At 63.4% G+C, this 21,013-nt stretch overlaps 1 protein-coding gene across 1 annotated transcript; it reads right to left on the bottom strand.

The window, feature by feature from the left end:
- Nucleotides 1-1,548: 1,548 nt before the first annotated feature.
- On the bottom strand, nucleotides 1,549-20,903 carry RPRD1B (regulation of nuclear pre-mRNA domain containing 1B). Its single transcript, XM_068150182.1, has 7 exons — nucleotides 20,616-20,903; nucleotides 18,502-18,631; nucleotides 16,127-16,260; nucleotides 14,430-14,542; nucleotides 11,778-11,904; nucleotides 9,190-9,365; nucleotides 1,549-3,561 (listed from the first exon to the last, which is right to left on the bottom strand). Exons 1-7 carry the CDS (start codon nucleotides 20,764-20,766, stop codon nucleotides 3,412-3,414), a joined length of 981 nt encoding a protein of 326 aa, XP_068006283.1. The 5' UTR covers nucleotides 20,767-20,903; the 3' UTR covers nucleotides 1,549-3,411.
- Nucleotides 20,904-21,013: the final 110 nt, after the last annotated feature.

Below are 21,013 nucleotides of genomic sequence, written 5' to 3'. Positions count from 1 at the left end.
CCCACCCAGCCGAGGCTCGGCAGAGCCAGCCCCAGGAGAGAGCAGCTCGGCAGAGGCTCCCACCGCGGGGTCGGCTCTTCAGGGCTGCCTTCTCCCCCCTTATCCAGCAGCTACCTCTCACTTCCAGGCTGTTTGCAGAGCCTCGTGGAATCACTTCAGGCACCTCCATCAAACCCCCAGGCACCTGCCCCCACCTCCCCTGACCTCCTTAGCTGCCCTGGAAGGGCTGAGAAAGCTGTGACCGAGAGCCCCAGGCAGCGCGGAGCCCTGCCCCAGGCACAAGCAGCCTGGGGGCAGCCTGGGGACGAGGGGCACTGGGGGCAAGCTGGAGCCAGGCTCTGCTCAGGGCTGGCCAAGCACAGCACAGGGGGCACTGGGGGCAAGCTGGAGCAGAGGAGGTGCCAGGGGAACAGGAGGGGAAACTGGCTGGAGCCAGGCTCTGCTCAGGGCTGGCCAAGGGGCACTGGGGGCAAGCTGGAGCCAGGCTCTGCTCAGGGCTGGCCAAGCACAGCACAAGGGGCACTGGGGGCAAGCTGGGGCAGAGCAGCTGCCAGGGGAACAGGAGGGGAAACTTTGTCCCTGTGAGGGAGCAGAGCCCTGGAGCAGGCTGCCCAGGGATCCTGTGGAGTCTCCTGCTCTGGAGAGCTTCCAAACCCACCTGGATGTGTTCCTGGGTGCTCCTGCTCTGGACTGGATGACCTCTGGAGGTCCCTTCCTCCCATCCTGTGATGCCTGGGGGGGTGGGGTGGTGGGGAATTGCTGGACCCCAAGGGTGCAGGGTGGGGAATTGCTGGACCCCAAGGGTGCAGGGTGAGCCCACAGCAGGGTGGTGGAAGAAACCCAAGAGCAGCAGCACTCAAGGACAGGCTCTTTATTCAAAAATAGAGATCTATGAGAGACAATTGAGAAGAGACACTGCTGCCCCCCCCCTCCCCACCCCCCAAGGGCAGCCCTCTAGCTCTACAGGAATCCCTCCAGCAGTTCATGGACAGAGAGAAGCTTTCCTCTCGTTAAAAAAAAACCAAACCCCCAAACAAACCAACCCCAAAACAAACCCAAAACCCCAACCCAGCCCCCCCAACAGAACAGCAAAAAACCCAACACACCTGGGGGCAAGGCAAAAAAACAGAGCATCAACCTCTTCAGCCTCAGGAGGACCTCAAGTCAGACACCCTTCCTCCTCCTCCTTCCCCTTCTTTTCCTCCTCATTTCCCTTCTCTTCCTCCTCCTCCCCCCCTTCTCTTCCTCCTCCTTCTCTTCTTCCTCCTCCCCTCCTTTTTTTCCTCCTGCCCCCCATTCTCCTCCTCCTCCCCCCCTGCCCTGCAACCCCACCCCAAAGGACATTCAACTCCCCCCCTCCAAGAGCTCACTTCAACCCAGCAGAATAAACCCCCCCCCCCCCCGACTCAAACCTCTTTGAAACCACCAACCCCCCCCCCAAAATAGAGTAAACTCAACAACAAAGCAGAAGGGTTGCAATTAAAATCAACACCACCCAACCAACACCCAACACCCCCCCCCCAAAACAAACCACTGCCCCAACCAACAGCTTGAGCAACACCCCCCCCCACCCCCCCCCCAAACCCCAAACCAGCTTTCCAAGGCCTGGGCTGGGGACAGAGTCAGTCCAGGGGGTGGTTAAAAGCCAGAAAGCCTCAGGGTGACTCCCAGCAGCTGGGCTTGGGGCTCTTGAGGCCCTTGGAGGGGGGGTTGCTGTTTGTTTGCTTGCTGGGGTGGGGAGGGAGGGGGGCTGGGGGAGGGGGGGTTGTTTGGTTTATTTTCTTTCTCCTTTTGGCAAAAGCACTGAGAATGCAGAGTGCTGGAGCTGGAGAGGGTTTGGACCATAAAAGGCTGTGGCAGAGCAAGCCATGGAAGGAGCAGCTCTGCACTGCAAGGGTTTCCCTGTAAAGTGGGGAGGAGGGAGGGGGGAAATCAATCACCAAACATTTGGCTGGGCAGGATGTGGGGGGCAAGGAGCTTGCACAGGGGGGGAACAAACTCAAGTGGCAGTGAGGAGAGGAGAGCTTCCCAGGGCCCCAGAGGTGTTGCACTTGGGGTTGAAGTGAAGAGGGAGCAGGCTGCTGAAGAGCCTTGCAGGGACACACAACAAGCTTTGCATTCTGAGGGGGGGAGGGAGGGAGGGAGGAAGAGGGGGGAGGCTCCCCCTCATGTCTCTGCCAGCAGCAGCCTCTAGGGGAGACACAAAGCTCAGCACCCCAAAGCCTCTGTGGGGTCAGCCCAAGTGTTGCCAGGAACCTCTGCTGGGAGAGGGGCTGAATTTGACCTCCAGTTTGTTACCCCCACCTGGAACGGCCTGCAGTGAGCAGAGTCCAAGGGTGTCAGACCCAAGGCAAACTGAAAGCCAAGCCCCAGCAGCTGGCCAGCAGCCAGCAGCCCAAGGGGATCCAGAGGCTCTTGGATTGCCCTTTTTTTCCCCTGTTACCTTCTTGCCTTCTCCTGATTGATAAAGCCCAAAGGAATCAACTCCCAGTGATCTGTGGCAGAGAGAGGAGCATCCTCCTGGGCCACCTCCACGCATGCAGGAGGCTGCCTGCTCCAGGGATCAGGGCTGCTGCCACCTGGAGCTTCACTGGAGGCAGGAGGGAGTTGAGAGGAGAGCCTTGGCCATGGATCCAGCCCCAGAGTCAGCCTGTGCCAGGGCTGGCCCCAGCTGCAGTGCACCTTGCCAAGCTCTCAGCCTCCCTCACCCATCTCCCTTCTGGGTGAGCCAGAGGGGGACAACATGGTGGAATTCCAAGGCAGCTGGAAGAACACTGACTTCCCCTCTCCTTGAGGTGGTAACCCAGCTCTGCATGGCTCAGCAGAGCGAGTCCTGAAGCTCTGATCCACACAGGAAGGCTGCTCCTGGGCACTGCCAGGGGGGAGCCCCAAGGGCAGCAGCAGGAGGAACTGTGGGCTGCAGGCAAACTTTGTGGCATTGCTCAATCAGTGCCACCTTCCCACACTGACCTGGCACAGTGCCTGCCAGCCACCCAGCAGCCACTCTCCAGCTCCAAGGGCTGAGGTTCAGCAGAGAGGGCTCAGGGAGGACAGAGGATGTGCACAGGGGGCAGGGCTGGGGGGCAGCCTCGCTGCGGAGGCTCGCGGGGGCACACCGGCGTCACGGCCTCCGGGGCTGACAAGTGCTAAGAGCAAACAGCAACTAGAGAGTATGGACAAGGAGGAGGGAAGTTTGCCTCCCTGGCCCAGCCCCCACTCCCTCCTGGGCTCCTCTTCCTCCCCTCAGTGTGAGCAGAGGGGGTGAGCAGGGGGCAGGCAGAGGTCTGAAGCAGGGTCTGCAGGTTCCTTCCTACTGGAGATCTCGGAGGACTGGGGGGGGTCCCAGCCAAGCCCAGAGTCTTCCTCTTCCTTCTGCTGGCTAGCAGTGGGAGCAGGGCAACACAGCAGCCTTTAGTCTGTGGAGAAGAGGTCACCAGCAGAGGGCAGAGGTGCCAGGCCCCCTGTGACGTTGGGCAGCAGGGAGAGGTCTGGGAGGCTCTGGATGTGGGACTTGAGCTCCTTGCGGACCTGGGTGACCCGAGCCAGCTTCTGCTTGTACTCCTGAGGGGCAGAGAGGGAAGGGAGAGGCACAGGGCAGCTGACAGAGCTCTGCCATGCCCCCTGAGGCCTCTGCAGGGCCTTGCTCCTGCTGCTGGAGATGCCTCCTCTTCCTCATCCTCATCCTATCAGCCTTTCAAAGCTCCCTCAGAGCTGGCCCAGGCTGGCAACCAAACTCTGCTTCCCTTGCAGCTCAGCCTCCCCCCAGCAAGCCCTGGGGGTGGGAGGGGTTGCCCCTGCTGCTCTCCTCAGCACACACACACACACACAAACCAGAGAGATCATCCCCCAGGGCACAGGCAGACAGCCTCAGGGGCACCTCTTCCAGCCCCTGATTGCCTTGGCTGGCTGAGCAGTCACACAGGAGCACCACTTCTGGCCAGCTGCTGGCTGAGCTTGCTCTGCTGTGGCAGTCTGGGGTCATCTGCAGCCCGAGGTGGAGCAGGCACCATCCACAGCTGCCTCAGGAGTGAGGCAATGAATCCTCTGCAGGGTGCAGAGCTCACAGAGGAGCACAGCTGCCCCCAGGGTGCAGAGCTCACAGAGGAGCACAGCTGCCCCCAGCCACACAGCCCCCAGGGGCAGTTCATCACCACCCCAGGAGACAGCTTAGGCCTTGCCCTCCACCCAAAGGCTGGCAGGGGCTCCCAGCTGCAAGCTCTGAGCTCTCCTCTGAGTCACCCTGGGCCAGCTGCAGATTCCAGCAGCCAGGACACTCTGCTCCTGGTCAGCATCATCAAATGGTTTGGGTTGGGAGGGACCTCCAGAGGTCAGCAGGGAAATCCTCCAGCAGAGCAAAGCTGCTCAGAGCTTTGTCCAGCCTGACCCTGAACCCCTCCAGGGATGGGGCCTCAAATCCCTCCCCCCTGGGCAACCTGGGCCAGGTTCAAGGGGTTCAACCAAATGATCACAGCCTCCTCTCCAGCTCCTGCACCTTCCCAGCTGCTCCCCTGAAGGCAGAGTTTCTTCCCAGTCTGTTCCCTGGGCCACCCCCAGGCAGCTCTCTGCCCTCAGCCCCCAGCTGACAGCAGTCAGTGCCAGCCCTGGGGAGGGATTCACTGCCCACAGCCACCTTGCTCACAGCCCTGCAGCCTCCCTGGGGCTGCTGCTGAGCTCTGGGGCAGGGCTCTGGCACTGCAGAGGATGCTGAGCATCACCCAGCAGACACAGCCCCCCCCTGAGAACCTGCTAGCAGCCAGGGGGGGGCAGCAGCAAGAGGCTTAGTGACCAAGAGCAGCTTCCTTCCCCCCCAACAGCAGCTGCCAGGGGGGAAGGGCAGCCACCCTCACTGCTGGCAGAGTGACTTTGCTTTGGGAAGGAAACCAAAGCCCCAGAGGCACTTCCACAGCTCAGGAGAAGGGCCTGAGCCCCACTGCTCTCAGGCAGCCTCAGCAGGCAGCCTGGGCTGAAGCAGGGCAGGGAAACAAACATCCACCACCTCCTGCCTGCAAGCTGCCCCTCTGAGGGGCAGGGGAGGAGAGGAAAGCCACCTGCCAGCCCATAATACCAAAAGGCTCTGGGAAAGCCACCTGCACAGACACCCAGCATGGCTTTGGTTGGAGGAGACCCTGGAGGTCAGGGGAGTCCAACCCTCAGCCCTGCCAGGGCACCACCAGCCCATGGCCCTCAGCACCACAGCTCCAGGGCTTGGGAGCCCCTCCAGGCTTGGGGACTCCACCACTGCCCTGAGCAGCCTGGGCCAGGCCTGGACAACCCTCAAGGGGGAGGAATTGTTCCTCATGGCCAACCTGAACCTCCCCTGGGGCAGCTTGAGGCCATTTCCTCTTGCCTGGCACTTGTTCCTTGGGAGCCCAGCCCCCACCTGGCTCTGAGCTCCTTTCAGGGAGCTGTAGGGAGCCAGAAGCTCTGCTCTGAGGCTGCTTCTCTCCAGGCTGAACAGCCCTCAGCCCCAGGCTTGTGCTCCAGCCCCTCCACCAGTTCCACTGCTCTGATCCCACCAGCAGAGACCTCTCAGCCCTGCCAGCACTGCTGTGGCCTCCTCTGGCCCTGCTCCCCCAGCTCCCTGTCTGTGCTGAGGCCTCCAGAGCTGCCCCAGCACTGCAGGGGGTGGGCAGGAGAGCAAGAGAGGTAGGATCCCCTCCCTGCCCCTGCTGCTGGGGAGCAGCCCAGGAGCTGGCTGGGGTGCAGGGCACAGCCAGGGCTGCCCAGCCACGACCCAGGGCCACTTCTGCTGCTGCTCCAGCAGCAAGGGAGAGGCAGCACCGCCCCGGGGCAGGGGGGAACTGCTCAGAGCACAGCCAGAGCTGCACAGCTGGGTGGCTTTCAGTTGTTCCCTGACTTCCCTCCCGGCCTGAGCAAACACTTGGGGCTTTCACACATCCCTTAATTGCTGCAAGGATCTGGGAGCCCTCCATGAACAGCTCATTAGCACTACAAAGGCAGAGGCAGCTTATCAACATCAAAGGCTGCAGCAACACCGATAAGGAGCTGCAGGCTGTGTATCTGCAACCAGCATCTCCTCCTGTTCCTCAGCCCTCTGACAAGTGCAGAACAATGGAAAGCTTTCCTGGGCAACACCCCCCAGCTCAGATCGCAGATCTGACACCGGGGAGGACCTGCCAGGTGCTGGGGAGCAGCTCAGGGCCACCCTGCTTCTGCCCTGCCAGCAGCTTCACCCCAGCAGGCAGCTAAGGCCATTCCCTGCTGTTCACAGCCAGCAGCAGCACCCCCCCTGCTCCCAGAGCTGCACAGCACTGCACTGCTGAGCCCCCAGGACTGCCTCTGCCCCTGCCCAGCTCCCACGGCCAACAGCCCCTCCAAAAGGACACTGCACCTCAGCAGGATGCTCCCCAACAGGCTCCAGATGGAATCCCGGGATGGGTTGGAAGGGACCTGCAAAGGCCACCCCAGCCCACCCCCCCTGCAGGGACATCCTCCCCTGGAGCAGCTGGCTGAGAGCCTTGGCCAGCTCCAGGGATGGGCCTCAGCTGCACCTCCCCGAGGAGGAGCAGGGGGCTGGGGGAGTTGGGGCTGCTCAGCCTGGAGAGGAGAAGGCTCCAGGGAGGCCTCCTGGGGGCCTTGCAGTGCTCAAAGAGGCTGAGCAGGAAGCTGGGGACAGACTTCTGAGCAGGGCCTGTTGGGGCAGGCCAAGGGGAGATGGTCTGGACTCAAAGGGGGAGATTGAGAGTGGAGAGCAGGGAGAAATGTTTGGTGCTGAGGGTGGGGAGAGCCTGGCCCAGGCTGCCCAGGGAGCTGGGAGCTGCCCCATGCCTGGCAGCACTGCAGCTCAGGCTGGCTGGGGCTGGGAGCAGGCTGCTCTGGCTGGGGCTGTCCCTGGGGGCTGCAGGGGGGCTTGGGCTGGATGAGCTTTGGAGGTTCCCTTCCCACCCAAACCACTCCACAGGGCTCACCCAGAGCCCTAAAGGTCCTTTCCCAACCAAACCAAGCAGCCAAACCAAGCCCCACCACAGCTGCCCCACTCCAGGCAGTGCCTCAGCCACGTTCCCCTGATGCCCCTGGGGTGAATTCCTTCACTCCCCAGCTGAAGCTGACTCCAGTGGGGGTGGGGAGGCTGCTCTGGGCTGTTTAAACCTCTGCTGCCTGGCACTCTGCTGCCTGCTTCCTGCCTCTTTGACAGAGCACCCAGCAACCTCCCCCAGCATCTAGACACCCAAACCCCTCCTCACCCCAACACTTTGCTGCCAGCCAAGTGTCCTTCCTTCAGCAAGGAGAGAAGCCCTGAGCCAAGGCTGCAGGAGAGCAGTCAGGGGCCAGGGAGGAGGATTTGGCTTTCTCTTTCACATCCAGGTCTGAAAGTGCCTTCTGATGGCTCAGTCACACACCAGACACTCTCTGGAGCCAAACAAGCTCACAGAACGACTGACAACCCTCCCTCCCACCCCTGGGCTGCAGACTCAGCACTCCTGCCAGGCTGCTCAGAGCCCCCCAGACACAGCTCCAAACCCAGGGCACACCACCCTGGCAGTGGCACCTCAGCAGGCTGCTGCCTGCCAGAGGATCAGCTGGGGCCTGGCAGCAAGCAGAGCTGCTCCAGCACAGCCTCCTTCCAGCTCCTCCAGCACAGCCTGTCCCACCCAGCAACAGCTGCTGGCACCAACCACAGCCCCCAGGCAGCCTCAGGAGGGGCAGCTCTCAGGTGGCACTGGCACAGCCACAGCCATTTGATTTACTCACAGCCCAGAACCAGGCTGCAGAGCTGAGAGGAGGCTGTGGGCACAGAGAGGGAGGGAGGGCAAAAGGCTGTGGGCACAGAGAGGGAGAGGGCAAAAGGCTGTGGGCACAGAGAGGGAGAGAGGGCAAAAGGCTGTGGGCACAGAGAGGGAGGGAGGGCAAAAGGCTGTGGGCACAGAGAGGGAGGGAGGGAGGCTGTGGGCACACAGAGGGCAAAAGGCTGTGGGCACACAGAGAGAGAGGGCAAAAGGCTGTGGGCACACAGAGAGAGAGGGCAAAAGGCTGTGGGCACACAGAGAGAGAGGGCAAAAGGCTGTGGGCACACAGAGAGAGAGGGCAAAAGGCTGTGGGCACAGAGAGGGAGAGGGCAAAAGGCTGTGGGCACAGAGAGGGAGAGGGCAAAAGGCTGTGGGCACAGAGAGAGAGGGCAAAAGGCTGTGGGCACAGAGAGGGAGAGGGCAAAAGGCTGTGGGCACAGAGAGGGAGAGGGCAAAAGGCTGTGGGCACAGAGAGGGAGGGAGGGCAAAAGGCTGTGGGCACAGAGAGGGAGGGAGGGAGGCTGTGGGCACAGAGAGGGAGGGAGGGAGGCTGTGGGCATAGAGAGGGCAAAAGGCTGTGGGCACACAGAGGGCAAAAGGCTGTGGGCACACAGAGGGCAAAAGGCTGTGGGCGCAGAGAGGGAGAGGGCAAAAGGCTGTGGGCACAGAGAGGGAGAGGGCAAAAGGCTGTGGGCACAGAGAGGGAGAGAGGGCAAAAGGCTGTGGGCACAGAGAGGGAGGGAGGGCAAAAGGCTGTGGGCACAGAGAGGGAGGGAGGGCAAAAGGCTGTGGGCACAGAGAGGGAGGGAGGGAGGCTGTGGGCACAGAGAGGGCAAAAGGCTGTGGGCACAGAGAGGGCAAAAGGCTGTGGGCACAGAGAGGGCAAAAGGCTGTGGGCACAGAGAGGGAGAGGGCAAAAGGCTGTGGGCACACAGAGGGAGAGGGCAAAAGGCTGTGGGCACACAGAGGGAGAGGGCAAAAGGCTGTGGGCACACAGAGGGAGAGGGCAAAAGGCTGTGGGCACACAGAGGGCAAAAGGCTGTGGGCACAGAGAGGGAAGGCAAAAGGCTGTGGGCACAGAGAAGGAGGGAGGGCAAAAGGCTGTGGGCACAGAGAGAGAAGGCAAGAGGCTGTGGGCACAGAGAGAGAGAGGGCAAGAGGCTGTGGGCACAGAGAGGGAGAGGGCAAAAGGCTGTGGGCACAGAGAGAGAGGGAGGGCAAGAGGCTGTGGGCAGGGGGTTTAGCCTGAGTCTGAGGCAGCTCTGTCAGGTGGAGTCTCCTGCTCAGAGGCAGCCTGAGGCTCAGGGCCAGCCGCAGAGCCCGGGGCAGGGGCCGGCCCCCTGCAGGCTCCCGGCCCCAGCTCAGCTCAGCCACACAGCAGCCACAGGGGGCCGGGGGGGCAGGCAGGCCCGGGCAGCAGGCAGGCCCGGGCAGCCCTCACCTCCAGCTTCTTCTCCTTCTCGGTGAGGACGTCCTTCTGGCTCTGGGTGTACTCGATCAGCATCCGCGCCAGCTGCCGCCGGTCCTCCAGCTCCGCCGCCAGCCGCCCGTTGTACTCCGCCAGCAGCAGGCAGGCCTCGTCCACCGTCTTGGAGAGCCGCTCCGCCGCCTCCTTGTCTGCCGGGGCAGCCAGGGGCTCGGGCTCAGCCTGGCCCCGGGCAGCGAGGCCACGGCTCACCGCCCCAGGCCCAGCCTGCTCCTTCTCTCCAGCCTGGAGCCATCTCCAGAGCAAGGGCTTAGCCTGGCCTCAGGCAGCGAGGCCACGGCTCACCGCCCCGGGCCCAGCCTGCTCCTCCTCTCCAGCCTGGAGCCATCTCCAGGGCAGGGGCTCAGGATCCCCTCGGGCAGCGAGGCCACGGCTCACCGCCCCGGGCCCAGCCTGCTCCTCCTCTCCAGCCTGGAGCCATCTCCAGAGCAAGGGCTTAGCCTGGCCTCAAGCAGCGAGGCCACAGCTCACCGCCTGGCCCCATCAGCCTCCACCTCTCCTCTACCTCCATCCTGCTCCTCCTCTCCTCCACCTCTCCACCTCCATCTTCCTCTCCTCCACCTCCATCCTTCTCCTCCTCCCCTCCTCCACCTCTCCTCCACCTCCATCCTCTCCTCCTCCTCCATCCTCCTCCTCGCCTCCATCCTCCTCCTCGCCTCCATCCTCCTCCTCGCCTCCGCCTCCCTCCTCCTCCGCCTCCCTCCTCCTCCTCCTCCCTCCTCCTCCTCCTCCCTCCTCCTCCTCCTCCCTCCTCCTCCTCCTCCTCCATCCTCCTCCTCCTCCATCCTCCTCCTCCTCCATCCTCCTCCTCCTCCATCCTCCTCCTCCTCCATCCTCCTCCTCCTCCATCCTCCTCCTCCTCCTCCATCCTCCTCCTCCTCCATCCTCCTCCTCCTCCATCCTCCTCCTCCTCCTCCATCCTCCTCCTCCTCCATCCTCCTCCTCCTCCATCCTCCTCCTCCTCCTCCATCCTCCTCCTCCTCCATCCTCCTCCTCCTCCATCCTCCTCCTCCTCCATCCTCCTCCTCCTCCTCCATCCTCCTCCTCCTCCTCCTCCATCCTCCTCCATCCTCCTCCTCCTCCTCCTCCATCCTCCTCCTCCTCCTCCATCCTCCTCCTCCTCCTCCTCCATCCTCCTCCTCCTCCTCCATCCTCCTCCTCCTCCTCCATCCTCCTCCTCCTCCATCCTCCTCCATCCTCCTCCTCCTCCATCCTCCTCCTCCATCCTCCTCCTCCTCCTCCATCCTCCTCCTCCATCCTCCTCCTCCATCCTCCTCCTCCTCCTCCATCCTCCTCCTCCATCCTCCTCCTCCATCCTCCTCCCCCCCCTCCATCCTCCTCCCCCCCCTCCATCCTCCTCCCCCCCCCTCCATCCTCCTCCCCCCCCTCCATCCTCCTCCATCTCTCCTCTGCCTCCATCCTCTCCTCCTCCTCCACCACCTCCATCCTCCTCCTCCTCCACCACCTCCATCCTCCTCCTCCTCTCCTCCCCTCGAGGTCCCTTCCAACCCTGACAATTCCATGACCCTATGGCTCCTGGAGATCCTTGAGCTCCAGGACCATTGAGGGCAGGTCACACAGGAAGGCATCCAGGGGGGGTTTGGCAGCTCTCTAGAGAAGGAGACTCCACAGCCTCTCTGGGCAGCCTGCCCCAGGGCTCTGCTCCCTCACACCACAAGACAAAAGCTGTTCCAAGCTGAAGCCTGTGCCCTCAGACCATCAGGCTGTGCTTGGCTTCCACATTCATTCCTGGTGGCCTCCCTTCTCTGGGCAGCTCCTCAGGACAAGGGGCAAGGGGCACAAACTGGAACAGAAGAGGCTCCATCTAAGCAGGAGGAGGAACTCCTCTCAGGGTGATGGAGCCCTGGAGCAGGCTGCCCAGGGAAGTGGTGGAGTTTCCACCTCTGGAGCCATTCCAGACCTGCCTGGATGCATCCCTGTGTGAACCCTGCCTTGGGAGGGGGAGGAGGTTGCACTCCACCTCCAGAGGTCCTTTCCACCCCAGGGTGCTGGGGTCCTGTGGATCACCAAGCAAGACCCAGACACTGCACAGCAGCTCTGAGAGTGGCTCACAGAGCACTGAGGAAGTGAAGCTCCTGAGGAGTTCCTTGCATTCACACAACTTCCAGGAATGAGGCTGAGGTCAGGGCAGGCTGCAGCCGCCCCCTGCCGAGGTGACACTGCCAGGGTGCCGAAACAAAGGCTGGCTGCAGGCAGGGGCGGGGAGCTTCCTGTTCCCTGGCAAGCAAGCACCCAGCCCAGCCTCAGCAAACTCACAGCCACCCAGCAGCCACAATGCTCCCATCAAACACCCCAGAGCTCTGGCCTTGTTGCCTTTGGGACCCTGCCAAACGCTTCTGACCTCCTCCAAGCTCCAAAGCTCTCTGAGCTTCCTCCTCAGCTTCACCTCAGAGGGTTGCCGGAGGTGAACCTTGCCCGGAGCCACAGAGCAGGACACAGAAGCAGGACTTCAGCCCACCACAAGCTGGGCTTCCTTGAAGAAAACACCACCTTGAGCCCTCAGCCCCCTGCCAGCCCCATACCTGTGATCTTCTCCAGCAGGGACACGTCCTGCACCTCCTGGGGCAGGGAGGCGATCTTCTGCCGCACCGTGGCGTCTCCCGAGGCTGCGTTCTCCAGGTCCTGCAGGGCTTTGATCAGGTCCTCAGTCTGCAAGACAAAGTTGGCCAGCATTGAAACCAGGCAACTCCTGTGCCACTTCCTGTGGTCGGGGTGGCTGCAGCTGAGGTCTCAGAGCAGCCACTGGGGGAAGGCTTGGCCGATGTTCAAGCTGCTGCTTCCCCCAGCCACAGCCGCTCACCACTGTGCACCACCCCCTGGGGGCAGCCCCTGGAGGATCATCTGCCTCGAGGCTCTGCGGTGGAAACCTCCTTGTTCCAAACAAGAGATCACTTGAGAGAAAGCTGAGAAGCACCTGACCACAGCAGGATGAGAAACAGCCCTCAGGCCTCGGTGTTCCCTCAGGCTGGGACTGCCTCCCCCAGCCGAGCGCTTCCTCTCGGCCCGGGAGCGGCGGTGCCCTGGCTCTGCTCCCCAGGGGCATTCTGAGAGAGCCAAACCACCCCCAGCCCTGGATGGAGCCTGAGTGGAACATCTCCCTGCTGAGGACAGCCTGAGGGGGCTGGGGCTCTTTAGCCTGGAGCAGAGGAGCCTGGGGATAAAGATGTGCAGGGCAGTGTGAGGAGGCCGGAGCCAGGCTCTGCTCAGGGCTGGCCAAGCACAGCACAAGGGGCACTGGGGGCAAGCTGGAGCAGAGCAGCTGCCAGGGGAACAGGAGGGGAAACTTTGTCCCTGTGAGGGAGCAGAGGCCTGGAGCAGGCTGCCCAGGGATCCTGTGGAGTCTCCTGTTCTGGAGAGCTTCCAAACCCACCTGGGTGTGTTGTGTGTGCCCTGCCCTGGGTGACCCTGCTCTGGCAGGGGGGGTTGGGCTGGAGGAGCTCCAGAGGTCCCTTCCCACCCCTCCCATCCTGTGGTTCTGTATCAGCCCAAATAAAGCTGTCAGACTTCCATCCAGCTGAGATCTGGGCCACCATCTGAGCCACTCTGGGGCTGGTTACCTGCCAGAACCTCTGATGGCAGTGAGGCTGCTCCTGGGGGGGAAGCAAAGCTTTCCACCCCCACCCCAACCCCTTCTTGTCCTCTTTGCAGCCTCCAGAGCCCCTCAGGCTCCACCTCTCAGTGGCTTTTAAGTGCACTGGGGGAGAAAAACCTGTCAGTTTAAAACCCAAAACCCAGCCCAGCTTCAGCAGGAGGTGGAAGCCACAAGAGGACATTTCCTCCACTCCTCCAACAGGAGAGAAGGGGGAAGGGGAAAGCTTTAAACCAGCCCCAAAATGCTGCTTGCTTGGAGGAGGCTTTGGGAAGCTGAAAGAGCCACCCTGCAGCCACCACTGCTGCAGCTTAAGCTCCACTGTCAATGGTTTGAAAAGCAACCAGAGCCACTGAGCAATGGATTTGGGCTTTGAGCTGAGGAAGGAAGAAAGGAAACCTGCACCCAATATTCCCTGCTGCTTTACAAGGAGCTAATCATTGCCCAGAGGAACAAAGGCAAAGCTTAGCAGCAAGAGACAGCCAAAAAAAAACCCCAACCACAAGCTGCAAAGCATCTGGAGGCAAAGCAAAACAAAAAGCCACCCAAATCCCCTCACTTTATTTCCTTGGCAACTGCTCCCTGCTTCCCCCAGTGTTTACACACCACCAGATGGAGGCTGGGCTGCTCTCTCCCTCCTAACCAGCCCCTGCTTCAACATATGTTCCCCCTGCAGCCTCCAGCAGGCAGAAGGATTCTCTTGCAGTCCTCTCTTTCCAGTTGGCAGCCTCCAGAAGCCTGCAGAAAGCTGTTCCTGAGCCTTTTGGATAGCTCAGAGAGAGAGATCTGCCACAAATCAATCTGTGTGGAGAGGCCAGGAGGCCACAGAGGGGCTGGAGCAGCTCTGCTGGGAGGGCAGCCTGAGGGAGCTGGGGTTGGTCAGCCTGGAGAAGGCTCCAGGGGGACCTCAGAGCTGCTGCCAGTGCCTGAAGGGAGCCTGCAAGAAGGCTGCAGAGAGACTTCTCCTGAGGGGGGCTAGAGCCAGGCCAAGGGGGAAGGGTTTGGAGCTGAGGGAGAGCAGGGTCAGAGTGGAGCTGAGGAAAAAGTTCTTCAGTGTGAGGCTGCTGAGACTCTGGCCCAGGCTGCCCAGGGAGGCTGTGGCTGCCTCCTGCCTGGGGGTGCTCAAGGCCAGGCTGGATGAGGCCTTGAGCCCTGAGCCTGGCTGAGAGGAGTCCCTGGGCAGGGTGTGGAGGTTGGAGGAGAAGAGCTCTGAGCTCCCTCCCAGCCTGAGCCCCTCTGGGACTCCATGGCTTTTGTGTTCCAGCTTCAGGGTTGAGAAATTGCAGCCTGGCCTCAGAGGGAATTCAGACTGGGGTCTGCCCCCCCAGCAGCCCTCTGGGGGTCTTTGCTGGTGGCACTGCTGAGAGCTGGGGCTAGAGCAGCTGCAAGCACCCAGAGTGGCGACTCCCAGAGGCAAAGAGCCTCTCCCTCCCCTTCCACACCGGCTTCCCAACTGCCTCCCCCAGCCCAGGCCTTCCACTTGTTGGCAGCTCCACCTTGTGGCTGTCCCACAGGGGAAGAGAGGCTGTCCCAGCTGGGAATGGTGGGGGCACAGCCTCTCCCCCTCCCAGCCCTGCCCACCTACCAGCAGGGGCCCAGCACTGGGGTCCTGGGGGGAGTAGCTGCCAGGGTAGTCATCATCCTCCTCCTCCTGTATCTGCTGAAAAGTCCTCTTGAGTGACTTCTTCTCCTCTGCAACTGAAGCCATGTGTAAGGATGCAGCTCTGCCCACCTTACAACCACCTCCACCTCCACCAGCTGGCCCCAGGATCAGCACAGCTGGCCCCCAGGGCTGGGATCTCTGCCCCAGCACTCCAATGTGAGCAGCACATTTCACCCCCCAGAGGCACAGCAGCACAGCCCTCAGCAGCAGCAGGGTGCACTGCACACCCTGGGGCCTCCTGCCCTCAGCAAAGGCCAGGGACTGTCCCTCCTGGCAGGCAGTGCTCAGCCCTGCTCAGCTTCCCTGGCTCACACCACTGCAGGTGAGGATGCTGCACCAGCAGCAAAGCAGCACTGGGGCCAAGGTACACATGGGCTGATGGGGAGGGTCCAGAGGAGGCCACAAGGATGCTCAGGGCGCTGGGGCAGCTCTGCTGCAGGCCAGGCTGAGGGAGCTGGGGGTGTTCAGCCTGGGGGAGAGAAGGCTCCAGGCAGAGCTCAGAGCAGCCTCCCAGTGCCTGCAGGGGGCTGCAGGAAGGCTGCACAGGGACTGCTCCCAAAGGCCTGCAGGGACAGCACCAGGGGCAGTGGTGAGGCTGGAGAAGGCTGTGAGCAAGCTGCTGCAGGGGAGGATGTCCCTGCTGAGGGCAGGGGTTGGGCTGGGTGGCCTTTGGGAGCTCCCTTCCAACCCAACCCATTCTGTGCTTCTGTGGAAGCAGCACAGAAGCAAACCCCAAACCCTGCACTCAGCTTCTGAGCCCTGGCTGGAGCAGTGATGAGAACTGTGAGGTGCCAGCCACGTGAGGGGATGCAGGCTACTGTTTCCCCCAAATGCTGGCAGCTGCTGCAAGACAGAGGCCAGAGAAGCTCCTGGGGACATCCTGCAGCCTTCAGTCAGCAAAACCTCCTTGCTGAATCATGGGAAAATGCAGCAGCCACACCAGGATGAGAATGAAAGCTCCACCAGCACTCAGTGAAGAGCTGAGCAGACCAAGTGGGACAGCTTTAACTCTCAGGTTGACAAGAAACACACCAGCTCCTGGCACTCCACATCAAAGGCAGCCCTGGAGGGCTCTGTGCCTGCAGCCCCACAGGGCTCCCTGCCCCCCTGCAGCCCCACAGGGCTCTGTGCCTGCAGCCCCGCAGGGCTCTGTGCCCCTGCAGCCCCACAGGGCTCCCTGCCCCCCTGCAGCCCCACAGGGCTCTGTGCCTGCAGCCCCGCAGGGCTCTGTGCCCCTGCAGCCCCACAGGGCTCCCTGCCCCCCTGCAGCCCCACAGGGCTCTGTGCCTGCAGCCCCGCAGGGCTCCCTGCCCCCCTGCAGCCCCACAGGGCTCTGTCTGCAGCCCCACAGGGCTCCCTGCCCCCCTGCAGCCCCACAGGGCTCTGTCTGCAGCCCCACAGGGCTCTGCAGCAGCAGTCAGTGTCTCAATGAACCTCCCTGCCAGCCACCAGCCTCCAAGTGGAGCTGTGGGTTTAAGGGAAACCAGGCCCCTCTCAAGCCAGCCCATGAGCAGCTCTGGCAAGAGCTCAGCTGGAGCAGGCCAGGGCTCAGCTCCTGACAGTGCCCTGAGGAGCAGCTGCAGCCCAGCTCCAGCAGGGGCCAGCAGCAGGGTGCTCACCTTTAGTCTGGGGGCTGTTGGAGTCCTCCATGGAGAGCTTGAGCTGCTGGATGAACTCGCTGCCATACACACTCCTCTCCTGCCAGATGTTAAGCAACCTTTCCAAGGGCTTCTTGCAGCCCTCATCTGCTTCTCTGTGTTCAAAGAGCAGGGGAGGAAACAACAGCAACAACAAAAACACCCCCCCCCCAAACCACCACCACCACCCCCCCAAACCACCACCACCACCCCCCCAAACCACCACCACCACCCCCCCAACCCAACACCCCCCTGGCTCAGCTGAAGAGCAGCCCTCAGGTTTGGGGAGAGCAGCTCCCAGGCAGAGACAACCTCCACAAAGCAGCCTGAAGGCAAACCTTCCTCTTTTAACAGAGCCAAATCCAGCCTGGAAGTGACACCCCCCCACCCACCCCCACCCCCAGGCAAGGGCTGGGAGGGTTCTGAAGGCAGAAACTTGCTGCCCTGCAGAACTTGCTCAGAGGAGTCAGAACCTGCTCAGAGCTCTGCCCCAAGCCACTGCAGGGAGGGGGCACAGCTGCTTCAGTCAGCAGCACCCCAACTCAAAGGCAGGTTGCTTGGCTCATCAGGCACTGGGATTCCTCCTGGAGAGCACTGGGGGCTCAGCCTCAGCCACAACAGCCCCCACTGAACACAGCTGCCAGGAATGAGGCTGCTGAGGGAGCTCCTGCCCCAGGCACTGCCCACCCTGGGGGGCTGCATCCAGCCTCCCCTTCCAGCTGCAAAATCCCTCCCACCCCAAGGGCAAGGGAGGGGATTCTGCCCCTCTGCTCTGCTGAGACCCCACCTGGAGTGCTGGCTCCAGCCCTGGAGCCCCCAACACAAGGGCAAGGAAGTGTTGGAGAGGGTCCAGAGGAGGCCCAAAGGTGATCAGAGGCTGAGAAGCTCCCCTGGGGGGACAGGCTGGGAGGGCTGGGGCTGCTCAGCCTGGAGAGGGCTCTGGGGAGAGCTGAGGGCAGCCTGCCAGCACCTGAAGGGGCTGCAGGAGAGCTGGGAAGGGAGTTCTGACCAGGGCTGGGAGGGACAGGACAAGGGTGATGGCTTCAGAGTGGATGAGGGTAGAGCCTGGTTTGGCATCAGGAAGCAATGCTCCCCAGGGGGGTGGGGAGGCACCAGGCTGGGCTGCCCAGGGGAAGGGCTGCAGCAAGCTGGGAGGCCAGTGGGAGGTGTCCCTGCCCAGGGCAAGGGGCTGGAGGTGGATGCCCTTTGAGGTCCCTTCCAACCCATCCTGTGGTTCCAGCAAGGCTCCCAAGGCCAAAACAGCTGAAGAGCAGAAGGGGAAGGAGCTGTGCTCAGAGCAGGGGACTGAGGAGAGCCCAGCTCCACACCTCAGAGCCTTCTGGCCAAGGGGCCAAGGGCTCTCCCTGGGGGGCTCTAATAAGCTCAGTGTCAGCACCCTCCAAACCAGCTGCCAGGGCCTGTGGTGACAGCTGGGACACAGAGCACAGGAGCTGCATGCAGCAGGCAAGAGGCTGAAGCTGCCAGGGGCTGAGCCTCACCCCAAGAGCAGAGAGATCTCACCACTGAGCACCTCCTGGCTGCACAGAAGCAGCAGCCTGAGGGCTGGAGCTGTGCACCCCTGACATGCCAGCCAGGCTCTGAGCCCCTCCTGGGTGAGTGACCCCCTGAGGAAGGACAGCTTGGAGAGGAGCTGCTGGACACAGCAGGAGTTTGGCTCACAGAGGAGCTCAGGCTGGGAGGGAGCTCAGAGCTCTTCTCCTCCAACCTCCACACCCTGCCCAGGGACTCCTCTCAGCCAGGCTCAGGGCTCAAGGCCTCATCCAGCCTGGCCTTGAGCACCCCCAGGCAGGAGGCAGCCACAGCCTCCCTGGGCAGCCTGGGCCAGAGTCTCAGCAGCCTCCTGCTGGAGAGCTTCTTCCTCAGCTCCACTCTGGCCCTGCTCTGCCTCAGCTCCAAACCCTTCCCCCCTGGCCTGGCTCAGACCCCCTCATGAGCAGTCCCTCTGCAGCCCCCCTGCAGGATCCCTTCAGGCATTGGAAAGCAGCTCTGAGGTCCCCCTGGAGCCTTCTCCTCTCCAGGCTGCACAGCCCCAGCTCCCTCAGCCTGCAGCAGAGCTGCTGCAGCCCTTGGAGCACCATTTCAGTCCTCTTTGAAGCAAGGCCCTGAGGGCCCTCAGGAGCAGGCTGCCCACAGGGGCTGGGAAGCCTCCCTCTGGAGAGCTTTCTGTGCAAACTGCTCTGGGCAAAGCTGCTTCAGCACAGGGCTGGGAGGGCTCTTTAGGTGCCTTCCAAGCCCTACCCTCTGTGACTGCAGTGAGAGGGGAGGGGAAGCAGCCCACAGCCCAGGCCCGAGGTGAGGGCTGGCAGCCTGGGGAGCCACCAGGGAGGGCAACCTACCTGGCAACGTGGGAGAAAGCATCCACAAGCACTGACTCAAACTCCCTGGTGAATTCAGGCCCTTTCCTCTTGCTGTTCTGGATGACATCGTTGGCCAGGTAGAGGAAGGTCAGCTTGCGACTGGATTTGGCTGGGGAGGGAAGGGGAGGGAAGGGAAGAGGGAAACCAGAACCAAACCCAGAGCAGAGTTTGCATCCATGGCTCAGGCCCTGCAGCCCTGCCAATCCAGGAGGCCTTTCAAAGCTGCTGAAGCTCCTCAGGCTCAGAGCAACTTCCACAGCGTTCAGGGAATCACTCAGGGCTGGGAGGGACCCCAGGGCTCAGCCAGCTCCAGCCCCAGCCATGGGCAGGGACAGCCCCCAGCAGAGCAGGCTGCCCAGAGCCTCAGCCAGCCTGGCTGCAAACACCTCCAGGGCTGGGGCCTCAACCACCTCCCTGCACAACCCAGCCCAGGGCTTCACCACTCTCCTGGGGAAGAACTTCCTCCTCCCCTCCAGCCTCAATCTCCCCACCCCCAGCTTCATCCCACCCCCCCAGTCCTATCCCTCCCTGACACCCTCAAAAGTCCCTCCCCAGCTTTCCTGCAGCCCCCTGCAGATCCTGCAAGGCCACAATGAGGTCTCCTCAGAGCCTTCTCCTCTCCAGCCTGCACAACCCCAACTCCCTCAGGCTGTGCTCACAGCAGAGCAGCTCCAGCCCTCTGCTCCTCCTTGGGGTCCCTCTCTGGACACCTCCCAGCCCCTCCAGAGCCTTCCTGGCACAGAGGACACAGAGCTCCAGGTGGAAGCCCAGGCACAGAGCAGGGGGAAGGGAATGAAGCAAGCCCCCAGGCCCTGGCTGTGCTGAGGGTGGGGGTACAGCCCCCCCTGTGTGTGTTCTGGCACCTCCAGAGCCTTCCTGGCACAGAGGCTCCAGCACTGGCCCCAGGGCTCCAGCTGTGGGCTCAGCAGAGAGGAGCAGAGGGGCAGAATCCCCTCCCTGCCCTGCTGGCCACACTGCTGCTGCAGCCCAGGCTCTGCTTGGCTCTCTGGGCTGCAAGTGCTCACTGCTGGCTCCTGCTGAGCTTCTCCTCCCCCAGCACCCCCAAGGCCTTTCCTGCAGGGCTGCTCTCGAGCCAGTCCCTGCCCAGCCTGCAGCAGTGCCTGGGATTGCCCTGCCCCAGCTGCAGGACCCTGCCCTTGCCCTTGTTGAACCTCCTGAGGCTGTCCTGGGTCCCCTCCCCAGGTGCCTCTGGCTGGATCCTTCCCTCCAGCACACCAAAGACAGCCTGGGCTGCGGTGGGGGCTGGGCTCTGCTCCCCAGCCTCAGATGGAAGCAGAGGAAGTGACCTGAGGTTGTGCCGGGGGAGGCTGGGGAGGAGGAAAAGCTTCCTCACCACAGGGGGGGCCGGGGGCTGCCCAGGGCGGTGCTGGAGCCCCCAGCCCCGGAGGTGCTGCAGAGCCCTGGGGCAGGGCTGGGTTTGTGCCCGGCCCGGACGACCTTGCAGAGCTTTCCCAGCTCCAGCGGCTGCAGGGCCGAGCGCTCAGCACAGCGCTGCCTGCCCAGCGGCGCGGGGCCGCGCATCCCGCCGCGGGGCCGCGCACCCCCCGGCGCGCACCCGCCTCACCCCCGCCGGCCGTGCGCGGGGCCCCGAGAGAGCTCAGCCCCAGCAGCAGCGGCGGCGGAAGGGCGCCCGGGACCGGCGGCGGCCCAGCTCCGCCTCTCCCCGGCTACAAAACTCTCCCCGTGCCGGCCGCAGGCGTCCTGAGGCCGCCGTCAGGCAGAGCCTCCCCCCCCCCCGCCCCCCCGCAGCCAGCCCTCGGTGCCCCCCAGCCGGAGCCGCTCTCGGAGCCGCTCTCGGTGCCCCCCAGCCGGAGCCGCTCTCGGAGCCGCTCTCGGTGCCCCCCAGCCGGAGCCGCTCTCGGAGCCGCTCTCGGTGCCCCCCAGCCGGAGCCGCTCTCGGAGCCGCTTTCGGAGCCGCTCTCGGTGCCGCTCTCGGAGCCGCTCTCGGTGCCGCCCCCCGCCTCGCCGGGCCGCGGGTTGGCTCCGCCGGCAGAGCCGAGGAGCAGCAGCAGCGCTGCCCAGGCCCGCCGGGATCCCCGCCCACGGCCGGGGCGCAGCAGAGCCCGCGGTACCTTTGCGGAGCTCCCGGTGCCAGACGGAGACGATGGGCCCCGCGTGCTTGCGGTGGTGGATGAGCCACAGCGACAGCGTCTGCACGCTCTGCTGCGAGTTGCTCAGCTCCGACAGCTTCTTCTCCAGCGCCGACTCCGAGAAGGAGGACATGGCTGCGGGGCGGGACGGGCCGCGCCCGGGGCCGGGGCCGCTGCAGCCCGCGGGGGAGGCCGCGCCGCAGCCTCACCGACGACAACCGGCCACGGCCGCCGCCGCCACAAGATGGCCGCCCGCCCCCTGACCCCGCGCGCCGGGTCGAAGGGCGCCGAGCTACGGATCGCCGGAGGGGCGGCGCGCCGCGGCGGCCGCTCGCGCGCCTGGGGAGCGCACTGCGCATGGGCGGCCTCGCGGCCGGGGC

Source organism: Melanerpes formicivorus, unplaced genomic scaffold (genome assembly GCF_026170545.1).
Source record: "Melanerpes formicivorus ecotype bairdi unplaced genomic scaffold, bMelFor1.0.p_v2 SCAF_19, whole genome shotgun sequence".
In the NCBI taxonomy this organism is placed as follows: domain Eukaryota; kingdom Metazoa; phylum Chordata; class Aves; order Piciformes; family Picidae; genus Melanerpes; species Melanerpes formicivorus.
The sequence above is the reverse complement of the archived record's forward strand: the minus strand, read 5'-3'. Positions and strand labels throughout refer to the sequence as shown.